The sequence below is a fragment of the Leptinotarsa decemlineata genome, unplaced genomic scaffold (genome assembly GCF_025532065.1).
Source record: "Leptinotarsa decemlineata unplaced genomic scaffold, Ldec_3_MD MMD2_P_RNA_scaffold_6, whole genome shotgun sequence".
Classification (NCBI taxonomy): Eukaryota; Metazoa; Arthropoda; class Insecta; order Coleoptera; family Chrysomelidae; genus Leptinotarsa; species Leptinotarsa decemlineata.
The window spans coordinates 2,325,605-2,346,513 of NW_027412533.1; the positions used below are offsets into that span (position 1 = coordinate 2,325,605).

The following is a 20,909-nucleotide window of genomic DNA, read 5'->3' on the forward strand; positions in this document are numbered from 1 at the left end:
TTGCACCACTAATGAGATTTACGGCAGGTCTAATCATTGGTGAATCACGAACGCTTAATTTTTGGCTCTGAATCAGATTAAATGTTCAATTGACCGGAAAGAGAAAAAAAAACAATTCAAAAGATGACAGTTTTGATTCAAGGAAATCCACAATAAAAATTTAAAAATCATAACAATATACGGATATATGTATGAGATAATTTAATCACTTCCACATTATATTTTTACTTCAGTCAAATATTGGTCACAAATGGGTTATCACAATAATATAACAAATCAATTACGTAAACTATTGAACAGATCCATGGGGTTGTACTTCGAGTAGTAATTCTGAATAGTCCTCTGCATCAATTGTTGAAAACAATCTGAAAACCGTGTCCAGCACCCTGTCCTCCAGTATGTGATCCAATCCCGAATCCTCCAAAATGTTTGGGATAAAACTCATATCGTAGAGAGGCCAGCGGATTTACAGGTATCAACAATGGGATGAATATGTGATGCAAATGAGCTGGCAAATAAGCATGGTGCTTTATTCTGCCTGAAAAAATGTTTACCATTAGAAATTGTTTCATTCGAAAAACTTCGAATAGCATTTATTCATGTGTAGTATCAGGCCAATGCAAATAATCTTTGAAGGGGAAAAATTAATAACAGTTATACACTGTATCCAAGATAAGAATGAACAGCATATCCGAAACGGTAAGTGATACGAAGTCGATTGAATTAGAGAAAAGTAGTGCATTTATGTGCTTACTAATATGCCATTTAGAAAGTTTCAATATGTCGAGTTGTTTCGGAGATATCCGAGAAAAACCGAAATTTTTCAAAGGAAATGTAAAAAATAGCACTTTGTCATGGCCACTTTTTAAGGACTACATGATAACGTAAGCAGAATTTCTCTGCGACGTTTTGTCTTTTAGAAAACATCATCAATTTTGTATTTTTATATGGGCCGAAACTGAAGTATAACCTGTATACGACTCCATTTTTCATTGTGAATACAGCAACGTATCACACAATATGATTTCAAATCCATTTCTCGCGCAAAATGAAAAGTGATTACTTAACCTGCTTTTTTCAATTGTAGATAGTACGCGCTGGAAAAAATGTCATATTTTGATACATGAAGTAAATTGATAATAGATTTTCACTTATCACTTGCCGGAATTTCTAATATCATAGGAAATAAACAGAAACTTATAACAAGTGTTCAAATAACCCGCCGTTATTTTCCAAGCACAACTTTAGTTTAAATATTCGGAATAATATTGTTAAAGGATGCAGTAACCAATCTTAGCAAATCTTCATTTTGAAAAGTATGAGGGTACACTTGATTCTTAATATATCCCCAAAGAAAAAAGTCTAGTGAGGTAAGGTGGGGGGACCTTGCAGGCCAGGATGTATCACTATAGTGGTACCACTGTCCTGGGAAGCGACGGTTCAAGTGATCACAAACAATTCTAGCGTTATGTGCTAGAGCACCATCTTGTTGAAACCAGCAGTTGTGAGTAACTACTGAAGACAAATTATCTAGAACGTCTTCGAAATCATTTACTAACAAATTAAAGGAAAGAGAATTGAAACTTTCTATGTTTTTACCACTTTTATTTGTAACTAACGTTACTGCAGTTTCGTCCTATAAACTAGGAGAAAATTAAAACCAAATTCTCAAATTTCAGTTTTTCTCAGATATCTTCAAAACTACTCGAAATATTAAAACTGAATATAATATTGTTAGGCACATAATTCAATCGACCCCAAGGTTTGCACAAACTTTTATCGGGAGTAACATTTTGTCAAAAAACCCTTACTACTTTGGGAATGACACTGCATGAGGATCTAAAACTTTTCTTTGAACCTTTTTTCACATAACTTGAAATTTTCCGAGAACAGTTGGGAAAGCCGGAGTTCTGGTTTTTTGTTACTTTTTCTACGGAAATCACAATATTACAAGGAAACTCATTTTTTTAGTTCTGAATATACTGTTAGTTTTTGTATTGAAATATTCAGAATTATGATGGAATCGGCCGATACTTGATGAAAATCCATAACTAACGTATTCCAAAAACACTTTATTGTGAGATTTTCACTAAATTGTTTTACAAAAACGCAACACGTGTTTCGCCATACAATGGCTTCATCTGGCGTGTCTTTCAACTAATTCTACACATTCAATACTAAATATATATATAGTTTATGGAGTACCTGAAATCAAAGTACCTGTAAACGAAGTACCTGAATTTTAAGTAGCTGATATTTTACCTGAGTTTCTAACGAATTAAATTACCTGCACTTATGTGCCATTTTCACATTTGAAAAAATATATTCAGTAACGTAGAGTTATTGAGTTCTAATTGATCATTCAATAAATTACCCGAATTCCTGAATCTATTGATTTCTAAACATTCTAGAAGATTAAGTTTCAAACTCTTCTCTTCTAAATGTAACACCTCGTACTCATGATTGAACTCATGTCCTTCTGCTAAAAGATGGTTTGCAAATGTGGAATTGGTCTTTCTATTTACAAAACTACTCCTATGTTCTTTAATTCGTTGGACACGCCAGATGAAGCCATTGTATGGCGAAACACGTGTTGTGTTTCCTTAATTCAGGAAGCTACGAGATTCTGAGGAAGGATCCGACAACTATGTACCAGAAAAAGGTTAAGGAAACTCTCAAAACAATAGAATTGGTTATGAATGGAAAGGATAAATGTAGAGCATTGATCATGAATCCACAACCACCAAAACTGTATTCTCTTATTAAATTACATAAAACCAATTTCCCGATTAGACCAGTGGTATCGTTCGTAACGGCACCTACCGTTAAAATCTCAGAAATCCTGATTAAATTGATTCAAACCTATACCAATTTCAAGCCTAAATTCAGTATAAATAATTTTTATCAATTAGTGGATAATATTAAAGACGTAATCCTCCCAGATAACTCAAAATTAATATCGTTCGATGTCCAAAATTTATTTCCCAGTTTCCCGCCAACTGAAACAATTGGACTAGTGGAGTGTCTCTTAAACAAAAACCACGTGAATCCACTGATAAAACAGGAGATTGTTGATTTACTCACCATTTGGGTGTCTCAAAATTATTTCCAGTTTGACGGAGAATTCTTTTCATGCAATGAATGACTAATAATAGGGAATCCTTTGAGTCCCTTACTGGCGGAAATTTTCATGGATAACATAGAGTATGAAATCCATAATAATCAGTTAGCCAACAATTTTTTGTACTGGTACAGATACGTAGATGATATCTTAGTATGTTTTACTGGTACAGATAGGCAATTAGGCAAGTTCATTGAATATGCCAATTCCATCCACCCGTCAATAAAATTCACCACTGAGAGGGAGGTAAATAATTCAATAAATTACCTGGACTTAACATTACGAAAAATAACAATAAACATGAGTTTGCAATTTTCCACAAACCATCGTACACGGACCAGCAAAAAGTTGCTGCATTCAATAGTATGCTTCACAGATTATTGAATATTCCACTGTCTGATAGGGATTTCCAGAAAGAGCCGAATTTGATCACACAAATCGCGATTAATAACGGTTATAAGGTAATAAGGACAAAACTTTGGTGTCGGATAGATCAGGAGTATATAAGCTGACTTGTGGCTCTTGTCCAAAACTGTATATTGGCCAAACAGGAAGAACATTTTTCCAACGAATTAAAGAACATAGGAGTAGTTTTGTAAATAGAAAGACCAATTCCACATTTGCAAACCATCTTTTAGCAGAGGGACATGAGTTCAATCATGAGTACGAGGTGTTACATTTAGAAGAGAAGAGTTTGAAACTTAATCTTCTAGAATGTTTAGAAATCAATAGATTCAGGAATTCGGGTAATTTACTGAATGATCAATTAGAACTCAATAACTCTCCGTTACTGAATATATTTTTTCAAATGTGAAAATGGAACATAAGTGCAGGTAATTTAATTCGTTAGAAACTCAGGTAAAATATCAGTTACTTAAAATTCAGGTACTTCGTTTACAGGTACTTTGATTTCAGGTACTCCATAAACTATATATATATATTTAGTATTGAATGTGTAGAATTAGTTGAAAGACACGCCAGATAAAGCCATTGTATGGCGAAACACGTGTTGCGTTTTTGTAAAACAATTTAGTGAAAATCTCACAATAAAGTGTTTTTGGAATACGATATTCAGAATTACTGATTAAAAATAAGTGATTTTCGTATATTTCAATGTTCATATTAAAGTAGTTGTTTCGAAAGTATTTTTTCTTTCGTGTAACTTAATGTTCGAGTGGAAGTAGTTGTTTCAAGAGAACTGCTCCTGTTTATTTCGAGTTTATTTTGAACTTATAGCTTTTTCTTCCTTTGGAAGTTTCCTACAATTCCCATAGTTGAAAATATACGCCTCTCTATGTCGCCACCTTGATGTATTGGAGGATGCAATAGCTTTGATCCAGGAGCCCTGGATAATAAAGACCAAAATTACTGGTCTCAGTAGTTTAACTGGTCAAATTTTCAGCTTACCAAGCAACCAGCAACCTAGGACGGCTGTCTACGTTCCTAGGAAATACAGAGCGTTTCCGATGGCACAATTCAGCACCTCAGATCTCACTGCGGTCAAAGTTGAATGTCCAGTTGGGAAAGGCAAATATATGGCGTTGATAATCGCATCGGTGTACCTCCCTTCAGATGCAGCCACCCTACCACCGACCAGAGAAATGGAGGTACTAGTGGACCACTGCCTCAACCAGAGAGTGGAGCTCATATTGGGTTGCGACTCAAACTCTCACCACGTGAGCTGGGGCAGCAAGGATATCAACGCCCGAGGTAAGTCACTATATGAATATATAATACAGAAAGATCTAACTATCTTGAACAGAGGCACGGAGCCAACATTTATTAATGCCCGTAGCCAAACGTTAATAGATATCACGCTCACGACAGCCGAAATATCAAACAAAATCCAAGACTGGCAAGTCTCGGACCATATCTCTATGTCAGACCACCGCTGGCTGACCTATACGGTAAGCCAGGATCTCAGGACTACTGTAAAATCCCGTGACCCGAAGAGGACGGATGTAGATCTCTACAATCGACTCTTAAGAGGAGCTCTGCGGGAAACAGAGGTCCTGACTCCTGGCAACAATGAGGAACTGGAAAGGTACACAGTATCTATCCACAACAAAATAGACACTGCCTATAAGGAATCCTGTCCAATGAGGATGGTTCAAACGCATGGCACAACCAACACATGGTGGTGCCCTGAATTGGAACACCTCAGGAAGATAGCGAGAACGACCTTTAACAAGGCAAAACGTACAAGACTCGAAGAGGACTGGGTTATATATCAAGCCAACCTCAGAGAGTTCAAAAAAGTCTGCAGACGAAAACAAAGAGAAGCCTGGAGAGCCTATTGTGAGGCAGTCGAAGACTTTCCACTAGCTTCTAGGCTACAGAAAGCACTCTCAAATGACCACCATAAGACTATCGGCATCCTGACGAGGGAAAATGGCGACAAAGCCGCCAACCTCCGGGAGAGTGCTGAGATTCTTATGGAAACTCACTTCCCAGGTTCTGTCTTTCCTGGAACGGCGAACTGGACGGATGTACCAATAACACCCTCACAATATGACTGGCAATATGCTAGTACAGTAATTGATGAGGACAAAATAAGATGGGCTATATCGAGCTTTTCCCCCTTCAAGTCACCAGGGCCTGACGGTATAAGACCAGCCCTACTTCAGTGGGGACTGGACACTCTTATGCCACACCTGGTTGGAATATTCAGAGCCTCTCTAGCTCTGAGGTATATTCCCAGTAAGTGGAGAGAAGTAAGAGTAGTATTTATACCCAAACCAGGTAGGATGGACTACACCCTACCAAAAGCATTCCGACCAATTAGTCTCACATCGTTTTTCTTAAAAACCATGGAGAGACTATGTGAGCGGTATATAAGAGATGAAGTACTTGTTAACAACCCACTTCATCCAAATCAGCATGCATATACCCCGGGAAGGTCTACTGATTCGGCCCTTCACCATGTGGTTGGCAGAATCGAGAGATCATTGGATAACAAAGAATCCACCCTAGGTATATTCATAGATATTGAGGGAGCGTTTGATAAAACAACCTTTCCAACAATTACCCAGCAACTACACTCCAGGAATGTACCCCTGGTAGTAGGAGAATGGATACTCCAGATGCTCTCTAGCAGAGCAATGAGTATTAATGTAGAAGACATCACAGTAAAAGGACTGGTCATGAGGGGATGTCCACAGGGAGGGGTCTTATCACCCCTTCTCTGGAACATAGTTCTGGATACCCTAATTAATCACCTTAACAAAAATGGATTCTACACAATTGCATACGCAGATGACATAGTTATCTTGCAGACCGGCAAATTTGTAAACACACTGTGCGATAGAGCGCAGGATGGGCTCAAATTGATAGAAACATGGTGTAAGGAACACTCACTGTCGATCAATCCCAAGAAGACTGAGATGGTCCTTTTCACCAGGAAAAGAAGTTTAACGAGCTTAAAACCTCCTGAAATCTTCAAAAGCCAACTAAACTTCTCTGAAGAGGTGAAATACCTTGGTATTATCCTCGACAAGAAGCTAACATGGAACTCTCATCTACAGAGTAGAGCAAAAAGAGCATACGTGGCTTATGAGCAATGTCGGAGGACAGTGGGACGCGCATGGGGTCTTTCACCCCGTGTAGTCGCCTGGATCTACACTGCAATAATAAGACCTATGTTAACGTATGGAGCCATTGCATGGGGACCTAAAGTTCTACAAGCAACGGCCATCCAAAAATTATACCAAATACAGCGACTGGCTTGTTTAAACATCACAGGAGCCATGAGAACAACACCAACCGCGGCAATGGAATTAATCACGGGTCTGACCCCTCTGGACCTGTACGTTAAGGAGGTTGCGTTAATGGCCATGGTACGATTGCACACGGCTGGTGTAAACCTAGAAGTAGGAATGGGTCGATTGAGGTTGGGCCTGTGGCAGAAAGCGCTTACTGCGCAACCTCTGCTGCAGGCAACAAGTGATGCAATTGAACCCAGGTTTGTGTTTAATAAACCCTACAAAATACAAATCAAGCAGAACACAGAGTCAGATGTTACAAATGCAATACGGATTTATACAGATGGCTCAAAAACCAAAGAAGGCTCAGGATGTGGAGTGTACTCCAGATCACTAAGCCTAAGGATTAAGTGGGGAATGGGAAGAAATACCAGCGTGGTCCAAACAGAACTGGCTGGTATCTCAATCGCCACAAAAGAAATAACCAAGAAAAGAATTTCTGGCAAAAACATTACAATCTGCACTGATAGCAGACAAGCACTATTAGCCTTGAACAGACACCGTGTTACTTCAGGGCTAGCACTAGAGTGCCACGAAGATTTAGCCAAAGCCTCGATAGATAATAACATTATCCTGAGGTGGGTTAAAGGGCACAACAGGAGTAAAGGTAATCGCATTGCCGACTCTTTAGCCAAGGAAGCGGCTGGACTAAGAATTTTAGGACCAAGTGGCACCCACGGCCTGATGACTTCGACAATTGCGGAACTAGTCAAAAGTTACACCCATGCTCAATCTCTAAAGAGATGGGATGAAATCAAAGGATGTAATCTTGCCAGGATCACCTTGGGCGACCCTGGGAAGCTGGCGCCGAAGAAATATCTGGCGATGACCAGGAAAAATCTACGCCTTACAGTAGGATTTCTGACTGGCCACTGTCAGCTAAGGAAACACCTACATAATATGGGGCTAGTGGACACACCTCTATGCAGGATGTGTGAACAGGAAGATGAGACTGTCAGGCATGTCCTGTGCGAGTGCCCGGAGTTATCGTCAATAAGAGAGTGTGTGTTCGGCGAGTCTTGGCCTACACCTGCCGATATAAAGGAGATGTCTCCCAGCGACCTGTCCACCTTCCTGGAAAGGACAGGATGGACGACGACCTAGGAGGACAACTCCTCGGGAGGATGTACAATGGGTCACATGTGGCCTAAGTGCGTGGGCTTACACTCACCCTCCCTACTCTACAGATACAGATACGCCTCTCAATTTAAAATGATGTTATTGTAGATTTTGTCCAAACTTTTATTCTGATTTGTCCGAGTTTCTTCATGCTTAAAATGAATTGAGTTCCTCAAAGTACATATCTATGGGTGTAGTACGTCCAGAAATAACTCGAGTCTATGTAGTAGAGTACTGTTCATGAAAATAATAAGTTGTTTCTCTAATTTTTTCCCAATACTCTCTGAATAAGTTCATTTCTGCCTGCTGTAACAAATAATCGCCTTGAGTAACCCTATTAACTTCTTAAACGCCATACGGATGACTTACGCAAACGAGTCAATAAAATTTAATCAAATCGCAAAGGGCGGGATCAACATCCTGGCCCACGAAGGTAATTCCAAATGACGAAACATAAGCCTTTACGCCACTGAAATTTCAAACTCAGCAGATTCAATCTGGCCTGGTCATATTCTACGAACGCCAACATCTGACCATTAGGATAGATCAAAGAGAATATTCAGATATTCTGAGAGTGGCGGTGTGAACGATAATTATGATGTCAATAATTCAGATTTGCCTTTCATATTTCAAAAAAGCATCCCAGTTAATGACTCTTGTTTCAGAAAACAGATAAAAAAAATTTCAATTACAATAATTATCAAACTTCACAATTGTCTTCAAATAAAACCCAATGAATCAAAGTGAAACATCAGATCACTCATGATTATAAATCATGCGAAAACCAAATGTAATGTCTGATCAGAATACTGAACTCTTAGATGTTCAGATTTTTTTTCATATTGGGGAAAACAAATAAATGAGTTACAGACATAATAGGATGAGTCATTAACGAACTAAATGATAATTCGAAGATCAAGAACAATATCAATGAGATTGTAGTTAAAGTTAACATAAAAATTATGCATGACACTATTGATGAATTTAACGAAACATCCACTGATCAAATCAAATTCTGAGATAAGTCTCCATATTCTCTTCATGGCATATTTTATTGAACTACTGAACAAGAAATATGAACTCAAAAAGTGTTCACATTGTTGACAGGTATACGGGGACTGATCAGAACAACCTAGCAAAAGTACGAACCAATCAGGAGTGACCATTCACATATACATGCCTCCACCACTCACACAACCCTTCTGACCATTACCCTCGCCACCCTCAAAAATTATATATACGTGCAAACTTGGAGCTCTCCAACCTCGTTTAAGGAGGCGATGGTAATCCATATCCCAAACCCAAAGATGAACCTGTATTCCCGGATAACCACAGGCCAATCAGCTTATTAAACCCTTCCTTAAGCAAAGTGCCAGAACGTGTCATCCTGAAAAGATAAGAGGACCAAACCAACGAACTAGGAATCCTACCACACAAACAGTTCGGTTTCAGATCAGAACACATGACAGAGTTGCAAGACCTGAGGGTAGTAGACTTTGCCACGGAAGACTTCAACCTCGGCAAAGGATACAACACCAGAGTGATTTTCTTAGACGTCTCCAAGGCGTTTGACAGATTCTGGCACGATGGACTTCTGGCCAAAATGATTAACTTTGGCTACACGAAACCAATAGTAACATTAATCGAGTCTTTTCTAGCTGACAGGCGATGCCGCTGCAGAGTAGGACAAGAACTATCAACGATGCGATTACTGGAAGCATGGGTCCCACAAGGTGCAGTCCTTTCGCCACATCTCTTCTCGGTATTCTTGCAGCAACAGGTAGGTAGACTGAAGGAATGGGCCAACCTGTGGAAGATCAGTATAAACCCTGACAAGAATCAGGCACCCGGAGGATGATACACCCGGAAAGAAACGTCATCTTCAACGGACAAGAGATTTCGTGGACCAATGAAGCTAGATACTTGGGAGTCAACCTAGACAAAAGATTAACGTTCAGGTCTCACCTACGGCAGAGAATTGGAATGGTGAGATCTGCCCGACAAAACCTATCACCCATAATTAATAGGTCGACGATGGGGCTGAAAGTGAAGCTGCTGATGATAAAGACCGTAATACTACCGATAATCCTGTATGCCTGCACTGCCTGGAGCCAGTGCGCAGCGACATACAGAAGACAGATCTAGTCGTTTATGATCGCGTGCGTAAGGGCCGCAGTAAACGCTCCAAAATATGTACCGAATAGGTACATATTTCGGGATCTAGACCTGAACGTAGACGCATACATGAGGAAACACGCAGAGGACACGTTTGACCGAATCCGAGTGCATGATAATCCAGCGCTTGGCGACAAACACAGCAGAACCAAACGAAGCAGAACCAAAGACCATTCTCGAGAGTCGCTGTCAGGCGGCTCCGGCAAGTAACGAAACGTCAAATTGATCTCATTTTGAGATTCACTGAGAACCAACACACTCGCTCGCGACTAAAGACACACATTTCCGATTAGTTTTTGGAGACCCCATGCAATAATTCAGTTAGGAAAGTCTTGTTAAAACAATTCAACAGATCAGAAAGTAAAAGCACCTAGAGGCTGACTTTCGACCAAAGAAGGTCAGATGTCAATCTTGCTGAAGTGCCCATCAGTAAGTTAAGGACCGCTCCGAAGGAGCGGGGGATGTTCTGCACACATTAACCGTGTAGAGAAGATTTCAACTCAGGACACCCAACTCGGGAGCTCGCCAACCTTCGAGATATGACTTTCGTACTCGCAATCAACGCATATATAACTGATAATGTCGGCCGTAGTAGAAGACGAAACGCTTGGTACTACAGTCTACCAGCTCTGATTTTGTTCCCTCATGACTTCGATCGTGACGTTCCATTTCTCTCAGTCCCATAATTCTCATTCACAAAAATATTATATGAGTTCTTCAATTGTACGTGCAAAGAAAACGTAGCACATAAATAATTTTTTGCACAGTTGGAAAATTCCGCAGTTGCTGAACACGCATTACAAGAAAACCATGAGATACTATTCGAAAAAAACAGACTTTTTTCACACCACTCGCCACTATTAGATGCGTCCAAACTAAGAAGCCATTGGAATAACTTATTCTGTATGGTATCCAACTCTCCGCCGATGCCCGATCAACTCCGAGACCGCTCGAGCCAATCAGAGAATTCTCTCCACGACTTTTTCTTCATAAATATCAATGACACACTTCAACAAAGGGTTTCATCAATGAGTCTACCAATGAGGAGGTCGCAACGCATTACTGCCAACCAGTGTTGAAGAAGCCCATCGTAGTTATGAGCGAAACGTTCGGAGATAACCACGGTACTCAACCCGGATAACCAGAGTTAGAATTTCACTCCAGGCTATGAAAGCTTAAAACTTCAGTATGGTGGTTATGAAAAATCTATTTTTATTCATTATTATGTTTGTATAGAAACATATTTACCCTTTTTTATGGCAAATCTTAAGATATTTTACGTATAACTATATAAATTCCTCACTTTGGACTTACCTGGTATCCATTTATGAGAATGAGTTATTCTGGAAGTGACTGGCAGAGAAAGGTCAAGTCTGTTCTCCTCGGAGTTCATCTCCGGTTTTGTCTTATTGAATAAACTGGCTCTTCTGGGTTTTTCTATTTCAGGAAATGTCACGAAGCCAAGTTCAAGTGGAGATCTCTTTATCAAACCGCTCTCAACCGTTGGGAACATCTTGCAAAACATAATGTAAACTAGAATTTTCTGGAAATGAATATCTTGCATTATTACAAGGGACAAATTACGTTTGAAAAAGTCTAGAGAGACTTCATTTAATATATTTTTACTTATGGGTTTCAATCTATTCAGTTTATGTTTTGGATTCTGATTTCAAATTTATATATGATATTAATCAAATTTACGTGTTTTATAAATCTAATGTGGGGTTCTTATACTTATATTGAACTCTGGGCGGTTTTCCAATATATAACATCGATCAGATTGTAGCAGTTTGAGTAATAGCCTATTTTTTACCGATTACTATAGATGTGTGACCCAACATCCTACTGGATTGTTAAGTCACACATCTAGATGGGCATGCATACCTATTATTCTCTACTCATTAGCAACATATTTTTTCCATGAGTAATCATGGAAATATACGTCCTCTATAGGTTCAACAGAAAACTCAAACTCTATTTAAGTAACACTTCATTGTGAGATTTTCACTAAACAGTTTACAAAAATTCAACACGTGTTTCGGTATGCAATTGCTATATCAAGCATATTCATATTGATGCAATTCTACCTAATGAGTGCTTCATATAACAATTTGCATTATATTTACATTCTACCTGCTAATAATCTCACCAGAATTCAGAAACAAACTAATTGAAAATTCAAGCATTATATCAGTCTAGATATACTGATTATGATAGAACTGTAGCCCACTCATTAAATAGGCATGTAACGAACTAATTATCAACTTCCACACGAGAAAACGGAGGGAAAGAATTCAATACTATTCGGTATTGAATTATTGAAAAAAAAACTAGTTAGTGACGCCCTGCAAACAACAAGTGATGCAACATTTTCTCATCACGCAAATTTTATCATACCTAAATGATATCTTGTCCCGTTCGAAAGTTAAGATTTATTTCATTCCGACAGCTATTATTCTCAAAAAACTGAAATAACGTTACCCATTTTCCTTTCTTAAGCTACGCTTGTTGATATATGCAACGCCACTGTGGATGTATCAGTTTCAGCGAATACACGATTTGTCAATCCGCCATTTATGAAACGCATTCTAGATATCATAATTTATATGATTATGAGTTCTGTGAGATTGATCTATGCTCGATCGGTCTATGATGTTTGACAGAAAAGCGACAATGACACTTGACAAATGAGATGAACAGAAAATTAAACACCAGTGATGCCAGCAATGAGGACCCGCATACCAAGTTATTATTCGAGTTTGCACACATTTTTCTATGAATTTGAATTTTGTTATTTTCATCAACGTGCAAATCAGTTTTATTGGTTTGGCAACACTGAACATGATTGTAAGAGCAGCAGGCAGTGTTATTATTTAGTTTAGATAATAATTGTGCTATAATGGCCATAATTTGAAGATGTGAGCGACAGAGCATGTACTTTCGAAAAATATGCAAGTATTTCAAAATGTCGATATTGTCATATCACATGTGTTGTATTTGTAACTGACGTTACTGCAGTTTTGTCCTACAAGGACATTTTCAAACAAATACAATGAACTAATTATAATAGAAATTTTACCCACTCATTAAATGAGCATGTAATAAACTAATTATCAATTTTCACATGAGAAAACACAGCCAAGAGAAGGAAACAATTCAATTTTACTTGGTATTGAATTCTCTGCAGTAACGTTATTTACAAATACGAGTCGTATAAAAACATAGGAAATTTTAATTCTCATTTTTCATGATGATATTCTGCCTCATAATAACGGTTACATCCATGAATTTATCACATGTGTTTTTTGTGTACCTCTTCAAAGTTTCCAAATCAGAAAATTTATAATATCCGTTGGATGAATATTCATTCACTTACATGTTTTATGCTTTAGGTTATTATTTAGAAAAATCCACTTTGGATTCATTGAATGAGTAATGTATTCAATGGTATTGATATTCAATCTTTTTCATAGATTACTGATGGGGCCGATAATATTTCGCATACATCGATATTATAATCAACGGCTGAAACCTCTTCTCCAGCAAGTTGGTATATCTCAAGTTGTGTTTGTTCAGAGTCCAAATGGTTCAATTTTTGACACTGCCAACGGGTAAACACTGGCAAAATAATCAGAATGATGGAATTATAAAAATGTAATAGCTCCCTAGTGATTCGGCGAAACAACAAAATAAAAGTACTTACTATTATTCAATAGTAAGTAGTACATAGTAATTGAAAGGGGCAACCCCATCTATAGATAGTATAAATGAAGAACTGTGCATGCACAATGAGGTTCTATCACGAATAAGAAGAAAAAAATGACAAGTGGGAGTTTCGATCCTTCTGTGTCCTATTGTCTTTTAGTTTGGGCACAATTGAACATTTCTACATAATAACACTGTCAGCAAGTGAGTTTTGTTTTGAGAAGGTTCACTTTCTTTACTTCATTTTGGTGATTTTTAAAACAACATTTGATGTTTGAACAAAAATAAAAGCGATATTTTTCCACCATCCACGAAATGATAATTCAAAACTGTGGGGGTTTGTAAACTTGCAAAAATTTTATACTCGTCATTATTTTTTCACCAAATAATCGGGTTTCTCGAGTGAAACTGTGAAAGTAAACTGCGATATACTACATAGACTTTTCCCTATGCATTGCTATCTACTTGATTTATCTCCATTATAATGATGAAACACTACTTAAATAATATTTTCCTTCAATTTTCCCAGGAATAAATAGTAAAATTGAATGTTTGGTATACGAATTGAGGAAGAGAAAGTGATTTCTGTGAAATTTGTAAACTTTTAAAAATCTTATACATATCATCATTTTTCCACCAAATAATTGTGTTTGTGTTCAAGTAAAAGTGTGAAAGTGAGACTACTACGTGAGACTACTACATATATAAATCATTTGAAGTTGAAATTTTTTAATATATTACAAAACTGTGGTATACCAATCGACTTTTTCCTATACATTGGTATCTATTTGATATATTCCCATTATAACAAAGAAACACTACAGAAATAATGTTTTTCTTCAATTTGTGTACAAATAATTGAAAACCGAATGGTATATGTTGTACGAACTGGGGAAAAAAAGTGGTTTCTGTGAAATTTAATGTTCAATTCATTGAAATCAATCAGTTCAGATGTATGTATTGAACTAAAAATGAAAGCAATGTTTTGTGTGATTCATATTCAATATACTACTATATCTCTTGAATAGTAGTTAGGTTAGGTTAGAAGTGAGAGGGTCTATTCGACCCTCCATCGCAACCCCCAAAGGTTTATTGTGGCTCTCACCTATTCAAACTCGTCCAAAGAAACCCAGCTTCTTAACGAAACCGATTAGTTTTTATGGTCAGTGGTCATTCAGGTCAGATGGTAAGAGTGCGACTCTGCCAAACCTTGAAAACCTGATTCGGTCCCCTGCAGGACAAGCACAAAGTATATGCACTGCTGCTCCATCATTTTCCAAACAGAGGCGATACACACTGTCTTCCGACAGTTCGAGTCTCTGCATATGATGATTGGAATGACAGTGACCTGTGAGAAGGGCTGTAAGACATCGTAGTTATCCCTTTTGCAGTCCAGCAACTGTTTGGTATCAAGTTTCGAAGAATGAATGAACGTCTAGGATTGAGCCAATCCTGGAAGACTCTGCCAGAAGGCCATAAATCTTCTTGCCTTCCAGGTGTTCAATATTTATTAGGCAAATCCTAAAGCGATGTCAATGACAGGTTCTGGTCCGATGAAGCTGCTTGCAGCACCCTCCATTGCAAGGAAGTTAGCAGCTGCATTGCCTTCCAGGCCAGTATGGCCAGAAATCCAGACCAGAAACAATCTGTTAAGTTTTGCTATCAAAGATAGTGGTTTTTGGTAATTTGCTACCAATTTAAACGTTGCTTGGTAGGAGCCAAGAGCTTCCAACGCTGCTTGACTGTTCGAGAATATTTTTATTGACTTGTTTATGAAGTTGGATTTTTCCAATCTCTCCGTACACAATTCGATAGCGTAAATTTCCGCTTGAAATACAGTCACATAGGTTCCTAGGCAGGTTGATATCTCTGTCCTGGGTGTGCGACTGAAAACACCTGTACCAGAACCTGAAGGTGTTTCTGATCCATCTGTGAACCAATAACTATCTGCTCTTAATGGTTCCTTCTTCAGAAAGTTCCAATCCTCTCTACTTGGGAGCAGTACTTTATAAGGGAGTTGGTAGTTGACAGTAGGAGGCATACTGTCAGAGGTTTGAATAGTAGTACGCAATATGTAAAGCTGTGAATACTTTTTTGTTTCGATAGCATATGTATCTGATTTGAAAAAAAAAAACAATAAAAATACAATTTGTAAATACAAGTTACGGGTAATTAGACTTATTTTCAGAACTATATATTTTGCAACAACTTTTCGGGCTGAACTTTTCAATTTACCAACCGAAAAAGGTTGAGAAATATTGACTCTTCCACGAACAATGTTTTCCTCAGCATGTATTTTAATAAGAGCAGATTCTATCGTCATTTTTTACGATGATAATTTCTATGGGGATTGAAAATTATTGAAATCCCAATTAGTACTGTAGCGACCGTACGTTTACCAGTATTATGACATTTTTTGATACAAATTCGGAGCTTAAGATATAATCCAGTTTTATTTTAAGAGAATATGCAGTAACATAAGCAATGATCTGTTTACATATCAACACAGCGATTACATGTTTACCTTTACGTTGATGAACTTAATTACAATCCGCGTCAGTTGCCTTCAAACGAATTAAAAAAATATACCTATATAATTTGCTTTAATTAGTTCATTAATAATGATAAATATCAGACCGTGACCCTACTCAAGAAAGCGACCACCATTCCAAGTAAGTGTCGTTAGATATTCAATTGAAGTACGCTACGGAATCATAAATTCCTACCTGTCTAAATGGGATGAACATACTGTAAACTTGTTCTAAATATATTTTTCACTACGATCCCGCATAACACACTATTGACACTGTGGTTCGATAAATATTCGTTCAATCCTATACATGGTTTATTAACCTGGATATGTAGATATTGCATAATATCAACATTCAAATGTATAAAGAAGTCTACCTTCCACTTTGGCTCTCATGACATTGAAGTATATCAGGCTACTTAAGTGTGACTTGAACAACTCTTACTGAACGGTAACGCGAAAAAAGGTTATATGTAGTTAGTTTGAAGGTTTCTTGAAGAAATCAAACGTACGTTTGCCACATATATTTTATTATAAATCGTGCGATTATTTTAGCTATAAAATTGTATCAGCGACACAGGATCTGAAAATAGAGATGCAGACTGTATTCAGTTCAATTTGAAATATAATTGTAACGTTTGTTTGAACGTGGTTGACATTGTTTCGTGGTGCATTTCATTAGTTCGAACTTCCATTCCAATTCAATTGATTTGAAATCCCTGAAAGAATCTACAAAAAATTAAAAATTTTAGCTAGAAAAATAACAAGTATAACATCAGAACCTGCTTCAGATCTGGGAACACTATCCGTAGCAGCCTCACGAAAACCAGGTCAGCAAACGCAGACTGCGATTCCAAAAATTGCATTTACCGGATACCCTGCGAGTGCGGAGAGTCTTACATCGGTGAAACTAAGAGGCCATTGAAAGTTCGCATTTCCGAGCACAGAAATAACACACAGGGAGGAGAAACCAGCAGATAGGAATAGCGGAGCATGTTGGGACTCATAAACATAACAGCAAGTGGTCTCAAAATCATCCCCAAGGAGGAACACTGGTTTAGAAGAAAATTCAAAGAAGCCACATATATGTTGTCCACCAACGCATTTATCCAAGCTAGCGTAGGGATACGCAACATATGGAAACCTATAATCAAACTAAACACGGCCAACTCCCGCCAAACGGTCAGTTCCCGCTAAAACCCATTCAGCGGCGAGAGGGAAGAGGGGATAAGTGAAAGCACTCGAATGACCTATAAATAGTCAGATCTCGGAGTTGTCCTTCTGACAAACGTCAGTCGAAAGGGTAAGGGAGCCAGGCTCCAACCTGTCCGAAATCAAGATGGTTGTCGAGAATAAGTCCAATCATCACCCGAAGACGAATGTGGATTCTAATAATCGAAACGTCATGAAGCAAGTTAGCTTGGAATCTTTAAATTTGTATTTCTTTTCATTAATTTTTAATTTTCAATTCTTGTTAATAGTTCGATTCTTAATTGTTGCTTGTGTTTGTATCTAATTGTAATTTTAGTTTTTTTTTTTGCTTAATATAATTGTTATTTTTTTAGGTAATCTTTTAAATCTATTATAGATTCTTTCAAGAATTTCAAATCAATCTATATCATATCAGACAATGGAATTCCGAACTGATGAAGTGCATAATTGTAACTTGTAACGATTGTAATTAACAAATTACAATCGATTTCTTTCCCTAGTCAGTTTATTTATTTTTCTATAGCCCATGTTGGAATAAGTTATTTTAGACCCGTATATATATACATAATGGGATCAATCATGATACAGTTTTTTCTTTTTTTTTTTTCATATTGCGGAAATTTTACTATTAGACAACTTTTCATAACGATACAGATTTTCAATCAATATAAACCATTAATTTTTCAATCGAGCATGCTATGCATTTAACGTTTGTCCTAGATTCCTATCTGATTGTTTTATTTGTCAAAATCAGTAGGTATTGAAATTTCATAGAATATAGCTGAATTTAGATAATTATATTATCAAAATGTCTGATATCAGCGATATAGAAAAATTACCATCGACTCTTCCACACATATCGGAGGAAGCAGAAAAGGCAGTAAATACAAAATACTTTACCCCAACAATCTGAAAAGTGTACGAAAAACTATATCAACGATTTATGGACTTGAGCAATACAATTAATATTAGTACATAGACACATTATTCAATAATAAAATCGTTGGAACGTAGCAACCATATTATAGATATCCCTATATATAAGAATCTACAGGTTTCATTAAAGCGAAAGTCTGAAGGATATGTTGGAATAAAATCAAAAATATTTTCACCTGAAAAAATAAAAACGTTTATCGACGAAGCACTTGATGAAAAGTTTTAATTTACAAAAGTAAGTATCTACCCAACATTGCATTTTTGAAAATTTTCCATTCGACTCATGCATGATATATTTCATCAATTTCGAGAAATAGTAAAAAGCGTTTTCTGGCGCTCATGTATTCAAAATATATTCGTCTGTGATTCAAATACATTCGTTCTGGCGTTGAAACGCCAACTATGACTTGAAACATATTCATTATGTTTCAAAACTAGCATGAGGTTTGTTTTGAAACGGAATTTGACATTACATTACAGTTTTTGCTTTATTTTAAATGTTATAGTTTATAAATTGCTGAAAACTTTTCATCAAATACCTTATAAGGATGTACAAAATAAAGCTGGAAACACAAATCCGATTATAATTGAGTTAGAGAAAATTAAAAAGTTTGTTTTTATTATTGAATGTGTGACCAAGGTCATAGATGACCAAACTTTATAGTTGTGTTCGAATTATTTTCCATACATTTCAATTTCAAACTTAACAATCAAAATGTACGTTTCGTTTTCAAATATATATCAATACGTAAAACGGGAATGAGAACTTGACTTTGGTATATGTTTTTATACATTTTTTAGTATCAGTTGTATGATATTTTCGTTTTGTTCAATGAAATTCATGTACCTATTAACTTAGATTTTTGTGTACCAATTCTATTACTTTTCATTTATTTCATTCTGGAAAATGTTCACTACAGTTTCAAGTATGCTTCAAGGTATTACCATAGGACTACTTTTTTTCTTATCAACCTGGAAAGGTACATAGAAGGATGTAATTTGTTGAGAAGTATAAAAGTGTTGTCTAATCGTCATCAATTTGTAAAGAGCTCATAATATTATAAACAATAATGCATAGGGTTTCAATCTCTCACAGATGTGAAAATAACTTTTCTCGGAAAAATTACTTTAACCATCTTTTATAACACCTACCTGATTTTTCGAATCTGTGAAACTATGTAAGCCAGAAAACAATTATTTTCGAGAATAAAGAGTTGGGGACACATTGTTCAATATTCTTCACGGTTGGTAGAACTAATAATATACTATCTCATTATGTTTGTCGGTCAGTACCATCATCGGCCGTTGAATGGGTCAGTTGACGACAGTATTGGCATACTAACAGAATATTGCCGGCATTAGCTCGAAAAAAAACTAAGAAATTGTATCGTTATTTCAAGAGTATTCAAATCTGTGATTTTATGGATAGTATTCCGATCACAGATTTGCTCATATTTATAATGATTTTTCAGTGTTCCATGGTGATTCCCTCATGTCTTTTGAGATCACTAGGACTGACTCATTGTACTCATTCCCAAATGTACTTTCTGATTCAGGAAAGAAAATTCGTAAATTCGTTCTGTTTTGAATGTGTTGTTATATAATATTATTTTTCTCACAGCCATCCTCAGAGAAAACTAAGCTTTGAAGTACTCACTGCAAATCTACTATCACCGTTCTGAGAAGTCAACAAATTAACAATAAAATACAATAAATAGTAAATCATTAATAGACTTGATGAATTCCAATATGTAGTGACATCTCGTAAAGAGTAGACGAACTGAAACGACTCTACACGTGAGAGCAGGAAGACCGACCGTGTCTATACTACCGGCCACGGTGATATTTATGGAACCTAGAATTAAAAGAAAATTTATTTCGAAGAACTGTCCACAAACTAATAAGTAATCGCTACTTACGTAGCGCAACATTATATACCAAACTTTCACTTCATCTTCACTTATATTTCAATGATAAAGATGTCCACAAATGTTCAAGAAAAGTTGAATTCTTTGGGTAGTTCTAAAAGTTATACCATGTATAGATTATATCAGCACAATGTCAATTCCAGAAAAGTACAATGACTACTCTGTCGATTGACGTATGTGCATTTTTTCACTTTTAGGAATCTCGCGGAACTTCCGTTAAAGTAAAAGGGAAAGTAAAAGCGTGGTGGTGTATGAACTCTCTCATTGATTTATGATGTTGAAACGTTCTTAAAGTAAAAGTAAAACATGAAAAAGTAAAAATTTGATATATGATCCAACCATTACCATTACCGAATATATATCTTGGCACTACCTCGAGTACCACGAGAAAAATAGTTGGACAAAATGAATACTCATTCTAA

The 20,909-nt window shown here is 36.8% G+C and overlaps 1 protein-coding gene across 2 annotated transcripts; it reads right to left on the reverse strand.

Moving 5' to 3' along the window:
• Positions 1-186: 186 nt before the first annotated feature.
• LOC111513988 (uncharacterized) lies at positions 187-20,322 on the reverse strand. 2 transcript variants are annotated; one of them, XM_074169768.1, is made up of 3 exons: positions 20,217-20,322; positions 11,491-11,719; positions 187-538 (listed from the first exon to the last, which is right to left on the reverse strand). In XM_074169768.1, the coding sequence occupies exons 1-3, from the start codon at positions 20,283-20,285 to the stop codon at positions 348-350; spliced, it is 489 nt and encodes a 162-aa protein (XP_074025869.1). In that variant the 5' UTR covers positions 20,286-20,322; the 3' UTR covers positions 187-347. The 2 variants fall into 2 exon arrangements, with proteins under 2 accessions (XP_074025869.1, XP_023025986.2); XM_023170218.2 differs by lacking the exon at positions 20,217-20,322 and adding an exon at positions 16,608-16,799.
• Between the last annotated feature and the right edge of the window lie 587 nt (positions 20,323-20,909).

Bases quoted from the DNA above. Each gene is read 5' to 3' on its own strand.
- LOC111513988 (XM_074169768.1), bottom strand. From the start codon at position 20,285: ATGATTTACTATTTATTGTATTTTATTGTTAATTTGTTGACTTCTCAG. The intron at 11,720-20,216 runs GTGAGTACTTCA...ATTCATTTCCAG, and splicing joins ACGGTGATAGTAGATTTGCA to AAAATTCTAGTTTACATTAT. The intron at 539-11,490 runs GTAAGTCCAAAG...ACATTTTTTCAG, and splicing joins TTCTCATAAATGGATACCAG to GCAGAATAAAGCACCATGCT.